This window comes from Vigna umbellata, chromosome 1, assembly GCF_029865625.1.
Source record: "Vigna umbellata cultivar VRB3 chromosome 1, Vumbellata_1.0, whole genome shotgun sequence".
NCBI lineage: Eukaryota > Viridiplantae > Streptophyta > Magnoliopsida > Fabales > Fabaceae > Vigna > Vigna umbellata.
Window position 1 is genome coordinate 68,951,442 of NC_142165.1, and position 16,606 is coordinate 68,968,047.

The window sequence follows — 16,606 nt, forward strand, 5'->3', positions numbered from 1 at the left end:
ACAAATAAAAAAAATCACTAAAACATGTTTATTATTTCAAATTTCAAATGTAACAAAATCTTTCCCACTCGTGTAATAAAAGCTCTAGGGAATATAGTTACATTATACTACATTAAACACCCAAATTTCTTTTTTCGCCCGCGAAATCCAACCGGAGTTACTGGGTGTGGTAATGAGCACGGTGTACGATGCACCCTCGAAAACGCAGTCTCTTATTCCATTCATTGCATCTAAGATCAAGACAGGGAAATCCCTAGGAGGTCTTACCGTAGTCCGAAGCACAGGGGAGTGAAGTCCCCGAAGAGAGCGACACCAGCGAGGCATGTCGTTTCAAATCCCGAAATTGGACTCATTTGTCCCCCAAAGTTCCAGAAAACGACAAAACCAGCCATCCCCATCTCCCAGATTTCAGTTGCTGACGTGGCATTAACCGGCAGAAAAAACAGTTAGCTCCTCTCGGAAGAGAGACCCCTTCGCGTGTTACCAAAATTTCAAACGAACCTCGGTGAATTCGAGTTCAGAAAGGAGAAAAACCCAAGGCATTGTCTCTTGCCACCGCAACATCCACACCGCAACCTCTCCTTCTTCCAATTCCCTACGCCGCGGTTCCAACGAGCCCGACTTCTCCTCAAACGGTTAGGTTTTTCTCGTTGTCCGAGGATTCCTCGCAATGTCGCTGGTTTCGGTTCCCGTTGCGTTGTTTCCTTTCGCATTCGCGACACCGAGGCCTCTCTGTTAGAGGGAATCCGAGGAATTCCGAGGTTTCGGTGGTAAGCGCGTTTTCTAGGGTTTTCTTTCGAGCTGAAAGTGGTGACCGGAGGAGAATTTCTCTGCGGTCCTATGAACTCTGCGGTGTGGTTGAGCTATGGGGTAGATGTGAGTAGCTTCTCTTGGTTAATTTGAAAGCGCTGAATCGGGTTTCATGGGGAGGGGTTGGACGTTGCTTTATGGTATATGTTTTGTTTTGGTTCGTTGTTCAAATGGGTGTTGGTTCCATTCTTGGGAAGCGCCTCTTATTGCAACTTGAATGGCTGATCCTCAGAAAACTGCTCTTGGCGAGAGAGATATCGAGCAGGTTCAACAGTTTTTGCTTTTATTCTGTTGTTTCTTCTGGGTTTTAATGATTAGTGTAGCAAAATAGAAAATGAAAATAAAATTTACTTGGCTGTGTGTGCCATTCACCTACCTTTTAGTTCTTCGTTCTTATGGTCTTGTTGAGCTAATAAATTTTTAGTGAGGTGATTAATAATTTATAGGATGGGAGTTATACACGATTCCTTAGGTGCTGCCTGTACTGTTTTTCAATCAGAATTGAAGCTTTATTTTGGTAATACTAATCTTTATTATGCTGATTACTGAGGGTGAAACTTTAATTCTAATCGAAGAAAACGTAATAAACACATGTTAGTATGCATCTATGTTTTGTCCTAATTTACAATGGGTGCTGACATAACTGGACGTTAAAGCTGGAAGCTGATGTCTTGCCTTGTGCTTTTTGGTTTTGAAGTCATGGATAATCTTCCTTTAATGATATATAACCCTTTTTTCTCCCTTTTTTAGGCACTTACATTTCTTAAGAAAGGCTCGTATCTTCTAAAGTACGGGCGAAGAGGGAAGCCGAAGTTCTGCCCATTTAGGCTTTCCAATGTAAGTTGCTATTATTATTGTTTGTTAAAAGAGTTGTCATAACCCATCAAAGGAAATAAAACTACCTCCTTTTTTTATTTAGAATTTTATACACTTTATACAGAACAATTTTCTGAAGATATCGCTGACAGTAACAGTTTTGCCGATGGAAAGTGGTAACACAACAACAAATAGGTTGCTATTATATACATGATGACCACAAAATACATTTTATTAGATTAAAACCAGTAGTTAAATATGCATAAAATTCAGTAGTCAACATTACTTTAGGAATATTTTAATCGTTTTGAATAATATAGATGCCAAACAGCTTATTTTAACAGCCAATTATGCCAGAGTGGAAGAAAAGGTCAAATGCCTTTAGATGCATTGTGTCTTCAATGCTATAAAATAGGAATTTTGTATATTATTTTTCAAGTATTAAGCTTTTGCTAGGAATTTAAAATGTGCTTATTTACATGTTTCTGATTTTGCCCACACATATCAACTCTACGTATCTGAAGTATTGTGTTTTTCAAATAAATTTAAAATTAAGGACAAGAAAAATCAGCACGTATCTTCTCTTCTGCCTTGTTCAATGCTATTGGTTTTGCTTTTAGGATGAGTCTCTACTGTTATGGTACTCTGGCAAGGAAGAGAAACAGCTTAAGCTTGGTACAGTTTCAAGGATCATTCCAGGGCAGAGAACTGTAAGTTTGTAAAAGGCCTAGAGATACTATTTTCTCTGGTTAATACTGGGTGCCTTTTTTGAAATTTCAATTATTTCCTTGATAAGCCTTCACCTGTGTTCAATACATCATTCTGAAATGGCTTTTGGGCTTTATTCTTTGTAGAAAAAGTTGAAAAAATACATATATTTTACTGCTCCTTAGTTCTTTATTTTTTCTATTGGATTACTGTACCGTGCTCATTTTTTATTTTATTTGATGTTATCATCCAGGCAACATTTCAGCGGTATCCACGACCTGAGAAGGAATATCAATCATTTTCTCTTATATACAATGACAGATCCTTGGATTTGGTGTGCTTTCTTTCTGCATAATTGTTAATTATTATGAAAATCAAATCTACTAGGCCTGTAATGAAGATTGTCTCATCATCGTTTTCCTCTCACTGACCTGGTTGTGAAAAGCTAGTCTGATATTGAGTTAGTGAGTTGAGTAAAATGGGGAATTTATAGCTTATGAGCTTCAGTATTTGATCCACTGCTAATCTGTGTACAGATATGCAAGGACAAAGAAGAAGCTGAAATCTGGTTTATTGGTCTTAAGGCATTAGTTACTCGAGGGAACAGTCACAAGTGGAGATTTGAGTCAAGAACTGATGACAGTCAGTGTTCTGATAGTCCAAAATCTAGCACACGAAAATCCACTCCTTCAAATACACCATTTTCTGTAACAATGGCTTTCATCTTTTTGTTTCATACAGTTCAGATAGACATTTACAATTTGCTATATTTTTCACTCTACAATTTTATACCACAGGACCCTGGAGATGGCGGTGGAGCTGCTTTTGATGTGAAAAATAGATGGGTTAAGGCTTTCTCTGAAATAATTTCGTTCAATGCAGCTAGCAAGGGTTCCAGTCAAGCTGAATCTATTGCAAATTCCTCTTTATCCTCTGGATCTGCAGATAACTCAAGCAATCGAAATTCTTCATCTGAGGCATTTCGAGTTAGTTTGTCTAGTGCTGTAAGTTCCTCCAGTCAGGGTTCTTATCATGAAGATTTTGATTCCCTAAGTGATATTTTTATTTGGGGAGAAGGTATTGGCAATGGAATTCTTGGTGGTGGTGTACATAGAGTTGGAGCCTTGTCTAGTTCTGAGATGGATGCTTTCCTCCCCAAGGCATTGGAATCAAAGTTAGTTCTAGATGTTCAAAGTATTAGTTGTGGCTACAGACATGCTGTTCTGGTTACCAAGCAGGGAGAGATATTTAGTTGGGGAGAGGAGTCAGGAGGTAGGCTTGGACATGGTGTAGAAATGGATGTTCATCACCCTAAACTTGTTGAAGCTCTTGGTGGCTTGAATATTGAGTTAGTAGCATGTGGAGAATATCATACATGCGCTGTTACTTATTCTGGGGATCTTTATACATGGGGTGATGGTGCTCACAATTCTGGCATGCTTGGACATGGAATTGAAGCCACTCACTGGATTCCTAAGAAAGTAAGTGGTAATTTGGAGGGTTTACGTGTATCTTATGTGTCCTGTGGACCTTGGCACACAGCTATTGTTACATCAGCTGGGCAATTGTTCACATTTGGCGATGGAACTTTTGGTGCCTTAGGACACGGAAATCATAGTAGTGCAACTATTCCTCAGGAAGTGGAAACTTTGAGAGGGTTTAGAACAACCAGGGTTGCTTGTGGTGTTTGGCACACTGCTGCAGTTGTGGAGGTGATAACCGAGTCTGTGGAATCTTCTACAAGCTCATCTTGTAAAAGACTGTACACGTGGGGTGATGGAGACAAAGGCCAACTTGGACATGCTGATAAGAAACCTAGACTAGTTCCTGAGTGTGTAATTGCATTGAGTACTGAAAACATTAGCCAGGTGGCTTGTGGCCACAGTCTTACAATTGCTTTGACAACATCAGGACGTGTATATACAGTAGGAAGCACTGCTTATGGGCAACTTGGCTGTCCTGCATCCGATGGAAAAGTCCCTACATGTGTTAAAATTGCTGACAGTTTTGTAGAAGATATTGCCTGTGGTTCATATCATGTTGCAGTCTTGACTTCCAAGGCAGAGGTTTACACATGGGGAAAGGGTTTGAATGGGCAATTAGGTCATGGAGACAATGATCACAGGAATAAACCCACACTTGTTGAGTTTTTAAAAGATAAACAAGTGAAAAGTGTTTTTTGTGGTTCAAACTTTACCCTTGCTGTATGTCTTCATAAATGGATCCCAAGTGTTGATCATTCTACATGTTTTGGATGTCGTAATTCATTTAATTTCAGAAGAAAACGTCATAATTGTTACAATTGTGGACTTGTGTTTTGCAAATCTTGCACCAGCAAGAAATCTTTAAAAGCTTCCCTTGCTCCCAATGCTAGTAAGCTGTATCGAGTTTGTGAGGACTGTTATCTCAAACTTAAAAAATCTTCTGAATCAGTACCCTTGGTGCAAACTCCTAGCTTGAGAAGTGTAAGTTTGCAAGAGAACAGAACCACTAAAATACAGGGAACACTATTGAGGCTTTCATCTTTTGGTTCTATTCTTCATACAGTAAGTGGTCAATCGAAGCTTCCAGATTCACAAGATATTCATCGTTCCCCGGCTTCAAATGGAAAATTAGAGATGAGGGGTTTTGCTTCTTCAAAATCATCAAATTCTGTTTTTGTGGATTCTAAGAAACACATTTCATTTTCTGAGCCTGCTGCAAGAATATCTTGTCAATCAACATCTCCAGTTTCATCAAAGTCAAGTCCAAGAGAATTGTATGAAGATATAAATGATGATTTAAAGCACAGAAATGATATTTTAAGTCAAGAAGTTATAAGTTTAAGGACTCAGGTAAGCCTTATAACATATATCAGATTCATGTGTATCTATCCTTCTAGAGAACGTAATGTATTGCACATAAGTAATATTTATCTGTTTATGACTCTGACGCTTTGAAAGAAGATTACTTTTGATTAAATTGTTGATTAACTTCTTAAAGCTTGCATATCTCATTGCATTTGATTTGTTATAAGATTCTTTTGGATGGACGAATTTGCTTAAAATAAAAGCAGGGTAATTACAGAGTTTGGAGGATAAGGGATCCAACATAAAACAACAACAACAAAGCCTTATTCCACTACGTGAAGTTGATAACATGAATCCCACGGTGTTATTCTTCTTGGTTAAAGATAGAATATAAAATGCAAATATAATTCAAGAATTTCTAAGAGGAGAAGGTTCTGCATCTACTGTACCATTTTAACTTTCTGATGTAAAAGAATCTGTATCTTCTATGGCACCATTTGCATCAACTGTATACAGTGCATTTTCATTACTAGTTTGTATTCACTGTTCAGGTCTGTGTATTCACATTCACATATGATAATTGAACCAAATAATTATATGTTTATTTGTTTTTATCTTGAGTTATAATAATTACATAATTATATGATCTTGAATTTAAAATAATTATAGTTTTTAACTTTCTGATACTATTTGTTTGTGATTTATAATTGTTGAAAATATTTGAAGTATACTCAACCTGGAACTGGTCAAATGTACTTGTTAGGTTGAAGATCTTACTCGAAAATCGAAAAGTTTAGAGGCTGAACTTGAGAGAACATCAAAGCAATTGAAGGAAGTGACTACAGTAGCTGCAGATGAAGCTGGAAAGTGTAAATCAGCAAAAGAGGTCATAAAATCATTGACTGCACAGGTTGGGTACTCTATCCGTAGGGTTCTTTCTCCTCTTCTACATTACTAAGCATGGTTGTAGTTTGTTTTTATGTAAACTGTTCTTGCAAGGGAAGATACATAACTAAAGCTTTGGTGGGGGATCTTACAAACAAGGAATAAACAAATATAGGCCTTTTGGTGAAATAACCAACTTTAGTGGAGCATATAAATCATATACACTTGGCTTGTAACAAATATAGTCAATTGTTGGACCCCTCAAAGACTTGATGAGGATATTGGCTACATTGATATGTTGTCTTCTAGTGAAAAAACGGATCAGATACAACATGCAATGCTGTCTGGTTATCACAAGTCATTATCATTTGTGTAGAGTCTTCGAATTTAAGCTTTTTCAGGAGTTGCTTCAGTTATGAGTTCGCAAGTCACTAAGCTCATAACTTGGTATTCTGCTTTAACATTGGATTTTGCTACAAGATTTTGTTTCTTGTTTTTTTCAGGATATTATATTTCCTCCAATTAGACATAGGACGTCATGGTGGATTGTCTATCATTGGATGTGCCGTTCTAATCAACATTGGAGTAATCAACAATCCAAGCATGTTCTTTGTCTTCATAAATGAGACTGTTGCCTGGAAATTTTTTAATATACTTCAGTATACAAATAACAACATTCTAATGGTCTTGACAAGGTGGATTCAAGAGTTGACTTACTACATTGGTTGGAAATACAATATTTGGATGAGTAACTAGTAAGGTAGTTCAACATTCCAACTAACCTTTCATATCATCAGGATATGATGAATGCTCTTCTTGATTGACTATCAATTTGATGCCATTGTCCATAGGAATGTCAATTGGTTTGGTATTCAAAATGGCAATTTCTTTCAGGATATCCAAAGCATGTCTCTTTCGAGAGATAATCAAGCCATCCTTGGATTTAGCAACCTCAATATCTCAGAATTAGTGAAGTCTACCAAGAATTTTAGTCTGGAATTGGCAGGAGAGGTGATGCTTTAGGTGAACATGCCAAGTTGATTAGTGTCTATGATGACAATATCATCCACCGTCACAATGAAGTAGATGCATGCCATAGGTGAGTGGCAATAGAACATTGCGAATCATATAAAACTACTTCACAATCATATGAAACGGGTCAAATCAGACACATGATGACTATTTAAGCTTATTAAATCATTTGCTAAGCCAACCTACCATGGTAAAGGAATCTCCCTAAGCAACAAATACAGGTGGTGACTTCGTATAAACCTCTTCACGATTTCCATTGTGGCATTTTTTAATATTAAATTGAAACAATGGCTGATGGAGAATAGTAGCCATGCAAAATACGTGTCTAGTGATGCCCTTTTAGGCATAGGAGAGAAAGTGTTGGTGTAGTGTTGCCTAAATACCGCCATGCAACCTTTGGCAACCAGGTGGACCTTGTTGCTGTCAATTTTTCTGCGAGGGCCTACTCAAAAAGCATAATGAAGCCATTGACACCCAACTATGGACTTGCAAGGTAGATGTGAGATGGATTTCCATTTACCATTGCTTTGAAGTGTACACATTTCATCAATCATTGCTTGTTGATCCACCACTTGGGGTGAGATAAGACATCACACCTAGAGAGCTAGGAATAGACACAAAAGAAACGTAATAGAGCCATGTATAGTGCAAAGGGGAAGACAATGATAACTTAGTGAGGAGATTGATTGTGATTAGAATGAATATCTTTTTGCAAAGGGATGAGCCAGTCTAGGTGATCGGTCCAAATCTAGTAAAGGAGCTAGTGCTAGTGAATAGTTTGGCGTGGCCTCTACAATATCTCAATGGCGGGTGTGTAATATGGGCAATGGTGATATGCTTTAAGGGGATGCACCTCTAGTGGCTTGATTGGAGGAGCATCCCAGGGGAGTGCAAAGTCAACCTGACAAATAGATGGAAGAAGAACAAGAGAATGTGTACATGTGTGGATAGTGTAACTTGTGGTAGGAGACTCAAAGTAAGGAACAGTCTCGAAAAAGGAGAAATTAGCAGGAATACAATATCATTGCAAAATAGGAGTGAAGCAATGCTAAGTTTTGGACAAAGCAAGTGGACTCAACGACATGAAAAGGAAATTGATGAAGTCGTGACTAAATGAGGAACTTGTTTAAACTAAAAGGTGGAGAGCAATTAGGGGTTGGAGACTTAAAGTAAGGAACAGTCTCGAAAAGGGAGAAATTAGCAGGAGTACAATATCATTGCAAAATAGGAGTGAAGCAATGTTAAGTTTTGGACAAAGCAAGTGGACTCAACGACATGAAAAGGAAATTGATGAAGTCGTGACTAAATGAGGAACTTGTTTAAACTAAAAGGTGGAGAGAAATTAGTGGTAGGAGACTCAAAGTAAGGAACAGTCTCGAAAAAGGAGAAATTAGCAGGAGTACAATAACATTGCAAAATAGGAGTGAAGCAATGTTAAGTTTTGGACAAAGCAAGTGGACCCAATGACATGAAAAGGAAATTGATGAAGTCGTGACTAAATGAGGAACTTGTTTAAACTAAAAGGTGGAGAACATATAGTTGACGAGATTAGATTATGTAAGAATGGTATTGGAAACCCTAATTTACAGAGAAAGTATTGCCAGACAAACTAGGATAGGGATGGAAGTTGGGGCTAGGTTGTGTGGGCTAGGAGATCTAGGTGCTAGATTGTCAGAAATTTTTTGGCACATGTAAATTTGTGCTTGTGTTTGTTCAGCAAAAAGGGGTTTGTGAGGGCGTTGGAAAAGGACCTCAACATGGGTTTGGTTAGACACTTTATATGGGTGAACATGGTTGGTGGCCCTTGGAAATTTTGATGAAAAAGTTATTGGAGCTATTTGAAAAGTGCAGTGGAAAAGAGTGTGGCAAAAAACTAAACCAATTTGGAACACAGTTCACAAAAGTTTTCATTGGGGATAATGGATCATCGTTTTTTGGATGACCTCTTAGGCCCTAGATTATATTGAATGAGAAAAAGCTGATAAAAAAAGAAAATGATAAAAAAAAAAGATAGACATAATGTTGAAACTGACTAAACATTACCTAGATGTTTTATATAGAGAGATTGAGTTTAAATATGATCGGAGGATATTCAGTTTCCCCTAAAACAAATATCAAATCCTGTACATTAAAACGTTTATTATTTATTCTTGATTCTCAACAGTTAAAGACCAACCTTTTAGCTATCTTATTCACTGTGAGATCTCTATTAACAATTTCAACTAATGGTCTTCGTCTCTCTCCCCTTTTTGAAAGTGTTGATTTTTTATATAAGAAATTGTATGTGCTTAAGGCATAATTGTATTCATATGTAAATCAACATATTTATAGAACATGAACAACCAGAAAAATAATACAAAACTATTAAAAGCTATCAGTTAGTAATCTGATAAAAGATAATGCCTAATATGATAAAAGATACTGACTAAAAATAAGACAAAAACAGATCTTATCAGTTAACATAACTTCTATTTAAAATAACATAAAAGTCCAATGTATTATTTTTGTTAATTAGATCCAACAGTTTTATATTCAACGGAAAGACCTAAAGTCTATTTAATCTAGTCTCCTTGGTGGTGCTTCTAATGGTTTTCTTCATTTACGTCCAAAATCATCTTTACTGATTTTTTTTTTAATTTTTTCCGAATAGTTGCCAAACCAATATCTTCTTCTCACAGACCATAATTTCATATAATGTCCTTTCTTGTTTGTCACACATCCATTTTAGCATTTCAATTTCTATGACAATCGTACATGTCAAACTTGCGGTATGACATCTTCTCCCATTTTTACTTCTAAATCATACTCCTCTTATTTATTGTTAAAATTGCAAGACACACTTTGTCTTTTTCCTATTTAAGTAAAAATATTTTCCTGCCAAAAAATTTCGTGAAAGCTCAAGTTTAAAATTAACTACTTCCCTTGATTTCTCAATCAAAACTATTGCACTCACAAAATCATGCAATTAGGGATAATCTTTGTATAAGCATGACCAAAACTAGATTAAAAAATGTGATGAGGCTTTTAGGCCACAATTAAGATTAAAGATAATTAGCAAGAATTGGATCAAATGTTGAACCTAACTCCAAAGAATCCCATCATATGGAGGGTATATGTACAGGAGAGAGAGAGAGAGAGAGAGAGAGAGAGAGAGAGAGAGAATTAATGGTGACTTGACATGGCATATGCTTATTGCATTTGCAGCAGGATTCCAGGGCTTTCCGTGCATATGGTATTGAGGTAGTCAGAAGACTATCTCCTTTAATAGGAGCCACAGGCTCTACCTTACCATTTACTTTCACTATAAGTGCTCTTGTAGCTCCTCTTTTTCATCAAGCAGTACTGCTATACTGGATTCCTTTCCAGGGTTTTTATGATGAGGACTTAAGGTTAAACCTTGATGTAATCTGTGAGGAACCTAGAAACTGTAATGAAAGAACAAGATAGAAAAGGAGTAAAAGACAAAGTCTTGCACTGTATAATTCACTTTACACTGTAAAAGCCAAAGGTTCCAAAGGAAAACTGCTTTCCTTGCTCACAGGGTTCTCCCTGTTACAAACATCAACTTTTTTAAAACTCTCCCTCAACATCCCACAAGATAAGAATATATAGACTTTCCTATAAAGTCTTCCCCTCTAACAACTAACCATTTTACTACTTTTATCTTTAAATTTCTTCCTAACCCTCCCATTACTTCCATGCCTAACATTACTCTCCTCTGCTGGGACAACCTTGTCCTCAAGGTTGAATTTTAGAAATTTAAGCTGCTTGAGGCCCTCATGACTAATTTCTTCATCCATGCTTTCAACTAGCTCCATTAGTCTAACCAAAGCGATTGTTGACATGTTGATCTTTGTTAATATCTTCTTTATCACTATCATTATTGTTGACTTGGTCATAAATTTTGCAATTAGTTGTCATAAGAAGCAAACTAGCAACACCTTGATCCGTAACATCCAGAAAAATGTTAGCAGGTACTATATCAACAATTTCTAAGCCAGTAACCTCCATAATAACATTTGTGAATTCCTTGACAAGAAAACTTTCTTGGTAGGCTCCAACACATTCCTTATTTTTATTTTCTAGTTCTGAAACATCACAAGTTTTCTCCATACCAGGTAATGACTGAGATCTTGCTTCAACTGATGCATTTGGTTCAACCCCTAGCTCCAGGCAGTAGATTCTCTCCAGTTCAGCTTCATCTGAATCATGTGGTTCAACCACCATTTCAATTTCTGTCAAAAACACATTTTAAATCTGCTCCTGAATCATGTGATTGGCATTCATATTCATTGTTATGCTCTTCAAACTCCAGAGTATCATCGTCGAGTCTATCTGCAAACTAGATCCTTTTTCAGTATCATACGAATCTTCTACTTGTTGCAAAACGTTACCCATTTCTTGAAAAACATCATCATCAGCAATTTTCACAAGTCCACTACTGCCAATGGCATCCTCTTCTCTTTTCTTTTCCTATTGATTGAATTTTCTCCTTCGTCTGAAAGTTTATTTCCTTTCTTGATGCCTTGAAGAAGTTCTTTAATCTCTTCCATGTCTTGCAAATTATCTTCCAGAATATAAAAACCCATGTTTACCACTTTCTTTCCTTTCTTGATATCGTGAAGAAGTTCTTTAATCTCCTTTATGCCCCTAGGATATCTTTGCTAATAGACACTTCTGTCTTCATCTCCGCCATAACTCTTCCTTGCTCGCTGGCCAAACTTTCCTGAAGAACTTACTCTACTTTCTAAAATTTCCCTTTTTTTTGAATCTTGCAGGTCAGTCCAAATTATTAGGAATCTAGAAACTGTGATAAAAAAACAACACAAAAAAGTAGTAAAAGACAAAGTCTTGCATTCACTTTACACTGTAAAAGCCAAAGCTTCCAAATGAAAATTGCATTCCTTTCTCACAGGGTTCCCCCTGTCACAAACATCAACTTTAAAACTCTCCCTCAACATCTGTTTGGTTCCTTGGTGACAAGAAACGTAGACTTTCCTCTGTTTTGATGACAGAACACACCACACACACTCACATCAGAAAAACCTTGTATTATTATGTGGGTAGCAAAGAAAATGTTCGAAAATATCCAAGGGGACTATCTCCCTTCTCACAGGCACAAACCTGTCCGCAACACATACAAAAAAACCACCTGCCTGTCTCAAGACACCTTTCCCCCTTATATAACTAACCCCCCAAAAGACACTACACAGCTTAACAACCACAACACCTCCTAACAGACTATGTTTAGTTTTTATTCCCTTTTCTCCTAACGTAGACCCTCATGGTCCTATCCCTCTCTTTCACTCAATCCAAACAACCTCCTAACATACACCGTACTTATCCTATCAACATCCCACATGATAAGAATATATAGATTTTCCTAGCAAGTCTCCTGCTGTAACAACTAACCATTTTACTACTTTTATCTTTAAATTTCTTCCTAACCCTCTCATTACGTCCATGCCTAACATAATCCTATCCCTATTAGTAATTCCTTAGTCTTGCTTCATCATTCTAGTAGTTATCCCATCATACCTGTCTTGTATAGTGTGGATATAAGCCATGCAAATATCGTTCTTTTTCAAACACTAAACCCAATTATGTCCCGTTTTTTAATATATCTTTTCTTGCTGATAAAAAAGATGGAAAAGGTTTCTCGACTCTCAACCATGTGTTAACCGGATGTAAGTTATTTCCGTTGTTTTGATAACTTTTCATCAACTCCTGTGAAAGATAAATGACTTGTTACAATCTTTATGTCTTCTATTCATCTATTCTTAATCATGTTTTTTTGTAATTTCATAGTATAACTCATAAGTTTTAGACTTCTCTAGTTTTCAAAACATTAAATATTTCCTTTGTAAAATATAAGAACCAAAGTGCTCCTTCTCCACTCACCGAACATTTCCATAGATGTCAAGATGGGCATAATCTGTGAAGGCCTTCTTTTACTTCTTCAATCCAAATTGAAAAGCTTAGAAAAAGTAATTCTCCGTACTGTTTATGATATTTCCCTTCTCAATCTTTAATACATTTGGATTGATAGAATGAAGATAACGAAGAAAGAAGCCTTCCAAAGATAGAAATTTTTTTAAACGAAGATTGTGTTAGAAATAGAGCTGTAGAACCACAATCAAATTTTCTGAGTTTTCTGTCAAATTGAAAAACAATGTCATGTTTGTTTCATCCCATACAAATTCCATGGAAAGTGTAGAGTCAAAGTGCTGTCTTGCTGACAAACCAATAATAAATGGCAAAAACACTGGTGACCTGTTGATGGTTTAAGGGAAAAAAGTTGGACAGTTCACGGATTATGCCCATCTTGACACTTGGTAAATTATATGCGTAAATATAACTAATTTTGCCTGACAAGAGGTTAAAAGAAACTGAACATGATTATTATCGAGGTGGTTAATATTAACTACTTGAGATGCAAAGTTGACTAACTGTTTGACATTTCAAATATCTCATGCCACTACTAACCACAAATCAATTCTCGTTCAGTTAACTATATGCATGGAATTAAAACCTCGTGTGATAGCCAATAATCATATGACACTATTAACTATTTGTGAGTCAAAGTTAATCTCAATTTTCGACATTTTGATAAACTTATGAGATTCTTAACCACATATTCATAACTGTATACAATCACGTTCATTACTTTTAACTACTTGTTGGACAAAGTTAATCATGTTCATGTACGTCATTGGCCACTTGTGATGGATGGATGCTGGGTGGAAAAACCCAATGGCATGTTGGCTTGAACTCTTTTTTTTTTTTTAAAAAAAGTATAGACCAGAAAGCAGGAAAAAGTTATTATTTCTTTAAAATAAAACTCTACCAAACATGCACTAAATCTGTGATATATATTGTTTTAGGCTTTTGGCAGGCAAGAGATTCTGCATTAAGTGATTGCTGTGAAGTTTACTATTCTTGTTCTTTAGCTCGTAATCTATTATCTCTGACTCTATGTTAAATTGTGTTACAGTTAAAGGAAATGGTGGAAAGGCTGCCAGAAGGACACAATGCTGACTCCAGTACAGAGCTCTGTGCTGAAACCACTAAAAATATTCTAGATCATTCCTTGGATGTGAGCCATATAAGAAACACTATCATGCTAAAAAATGAAGGCAGCAGCAATGTAGCAAATCTGATATTACCTAATGGTGCCAAAACACAAAGTGGAAAGGCAGAGTGGGTAGTGCAAGATGAACCAGGTGTGTTCGTAAGTTTGTCTCCCCAGCCAGGTGGTGGTAATGAGCTTAAGCGCGTTCGCTTCAGGTATGCTGTGCTCTAATTTGTTAAGGCTATTCATACAGAACTATTACAAATGTTTATGAACTCATGTTCTCCAATTAAATTAGAAGTGACGCTGCTTTGTTAAATACCATTTTGCCATTGTTGGTTTCCTCTTTTCACCTATAAATATTTTTATCAATGCTTTTAACTAAGAGCGTGGTGGATGTTGGGGATCAAGCTGTTCAAAGTACTTTTTCAACCACCTCATGTAATTCATATCTATTCTGTTTTAACCATTTCTTTTTATCTATTTCTTTTCCTTATTGAATCTGAGACTCGTTATTATGGATTATATTTAATGGACCTTCATTCCATGCATCTACATCCATCTACAACTTGTTACTCCATGAAAACATGAAATACTATCAGATGTGGTTAATGTGGGGGATTGATAGAGCTTCTGTAGTCATGCAGCTTTTTGAGTGCATGCTACTTGCACTATTGTACTATTGTCTGAAAATGAGGCACTATTACAAAATCGTTATTTGAAATGTCACAACTCAATCTATCAATACCGTCTACAACTTTAAAGTGGTCAAAGCTTGCTCATTTTAGTGAATATCTTTACAATGAACTGAATACTTCCGATACATTATGCCAGTTTTTTCTTTGAAGAAAGAAAAAGCAGATTTTAGTTGCTTATATATTTATAAGATAAATCATAGACTAAAATTGGTTGACACAAGTGATAGCGTCTTTTTCTCCTAAACCCATGGTGATACCACTTTCGATATGGAATAATCCATGTCGGGAAGGGATTACCCATCTTGTATGCGCTCTAGGTTCCCGACGATATTAATTATTGCTTCCGCTGATGATCAACAAGAAAGAAATCATATTGTTGCCTTTTGCATGGGCTTATCTTCCAAATTTAAAAATATTTATAAAGATATATAAAATAACATGGGGCCTGTTTGGATACAAAGCTAGAAGTATTTTTGGAGTTTCTCTACTGGGAAAAACATTTTATTTAACCCTTTTGTTATTTATGAAGAAATTTCAAAATGACAAAAATATTTATGAAGAGATTTCAGATTGGCATGAAATTATTTATCAAGAGATTTCGGAATGGTTCATAGTTGACTACAATATATTTACCTTTTTTTATACTTTGTCGATTTTATTTAACCCTTTTCATTCTTTAAGTGAATTATGATAATAACCTCGTAACCGAAAATTGGGTAGAGAACAATATTTCGTGGAATAATTGTGGGCTGATTTTTGGTTTGGCATATCCTCGATCCTCACTGAGACCGGGTCTGAGGGGAAGGAGATATCGTTATTCAACCCCTCGCTAGCTATTTGTATGTGGAGCAACAAAAAACAATGGAAAAAGAAAATCTACTGCATTCTTTTAAAAATATTTTAGGAATATGTGGTGAATGTTTAAGAATATTTTCTTTATCTGTTTGTCCAGCATTTAGGTTTTTGTGTAGACTTAACTGAAATTCTCAGTTGTTTTTACAGTCGAAAGCATTTTACAGAAGAAGAAGCTGAGAAGTGGTGGACGGAAAATGGAAGCAAAATATTGGAGCGGCACAATATAGTTGCTTTATAGAATATGCAAGAGAATCTTTCTCCCGAAGCAAAAACTTATCCTTATTCTGTGACGCTATGCAAACAGTAAATTCTTTTCCCTTCTCCCTCTTCCAAAATTAACAAGGATATTCTCCAAAATTGACAGGTAGAATACAGAATTATGGGGAAAAAAACCACAGGAGGAAACTTGTAACTTTCCAGAAAAATGCTCCTACAACCTCCCTCCCCTCAGCCAAAGAAAGAAAAAAGGAAAAAAGGAAAATAGCGGAAAAAAAAATTCTTTACTTAACTCACTGACAGTTGTGATGCAATTCAGCTGTTTTATTTTTGGTACAACTGCGTGTATGTTTACTTGCAGCTGAGGATTCTTTTGTTCAGTTTCTTTTTGCCTATTGTATAGCAACTTCTCTTGCCAACCTAGTGATTTTTTGCTCTGCATTTTGTCAATACACCCACTTCATTTGGAGCATTGCAAGGCACTGCACTTGACATCCATGGCTGTATGCGCGGTTAGTCGTTGGTCCCTTTTTACCATTCTGATATTCAATACCTTTTCAAAGGTACAGACGGGGATGGTATTTAAATTTGGCTAGGTATCCTCAGTAAAATACGGATATGTACATTAGGTAGTTATTTATTTTTAAGCCCCGTATATTATCTGTTGGTTTTATTTTTTATCCTTCGGACTCACCATTTTTCTCGTTAAATTTAGATCATCATTG

The 16,606-nt window shown here is 36.3% G+C and overlaps 1 protein-coding gene across 1 annotated transcript; it reads left to right on the forward strand.

Moving 5' to 3' along the window:
• The first annotated feature begins 213 nt into the window (after nucleotides 1-213).
• Nucleotides 214-16,333, forward strand: LOC124845607 (PH, RCC1 and FYVE domains-containing protein 1-like). Its single transcript, XM_047322726.2, has 9 exons — nucleotides 214-1,075; nucleotides 1,561-1,647; nucleotides 2,247-2,336; nucleotides 2,588-2,668; nucleotides 2,871-3,041; nucleotides 3,132-5,168; nucleotides 5,887-6,033; nucleotides 14,035-14,327; nucleotides 15,813-16,333. Exons 1-9 carry the CDS (start codon nucleotides 1,028-1,030, stop codon nucleotides 15,901-15,903), a joined length of 3,045 nt encoding a protein of 1,014 aa, XP_047178682.1. The 5' UTR covers nucleotides 214-1,027; the 3' UTR covers nucleotides 15,904-16,333.
• Nucleotides 16,334-16,606: the final 273 nt, after the last annotated feature.

Coding starts and splice junctions, on each gene's coding strand:
- LOC124845607 (XM_047322726.2), top strand. CDS start 1,028: ATGGCTGATCCTCAGAAAACTGCTCTTGGCGAGAGAGATATCGAGCAG. Junction 2,337..2,587: donor TCATTCCAGGGCAGAGAACT/GTAAGTTTGTAA, acceptor GTTATCATCCAG/GCAACATTTCAGCGGTATCC. Junction 2,669..2,870: donor ATGACAGATCCTTGGATTTG/GTGTGCTTTCTT, acceptor ATCTGTGTACAG/ATATGCAAGGACAAAGAAGA.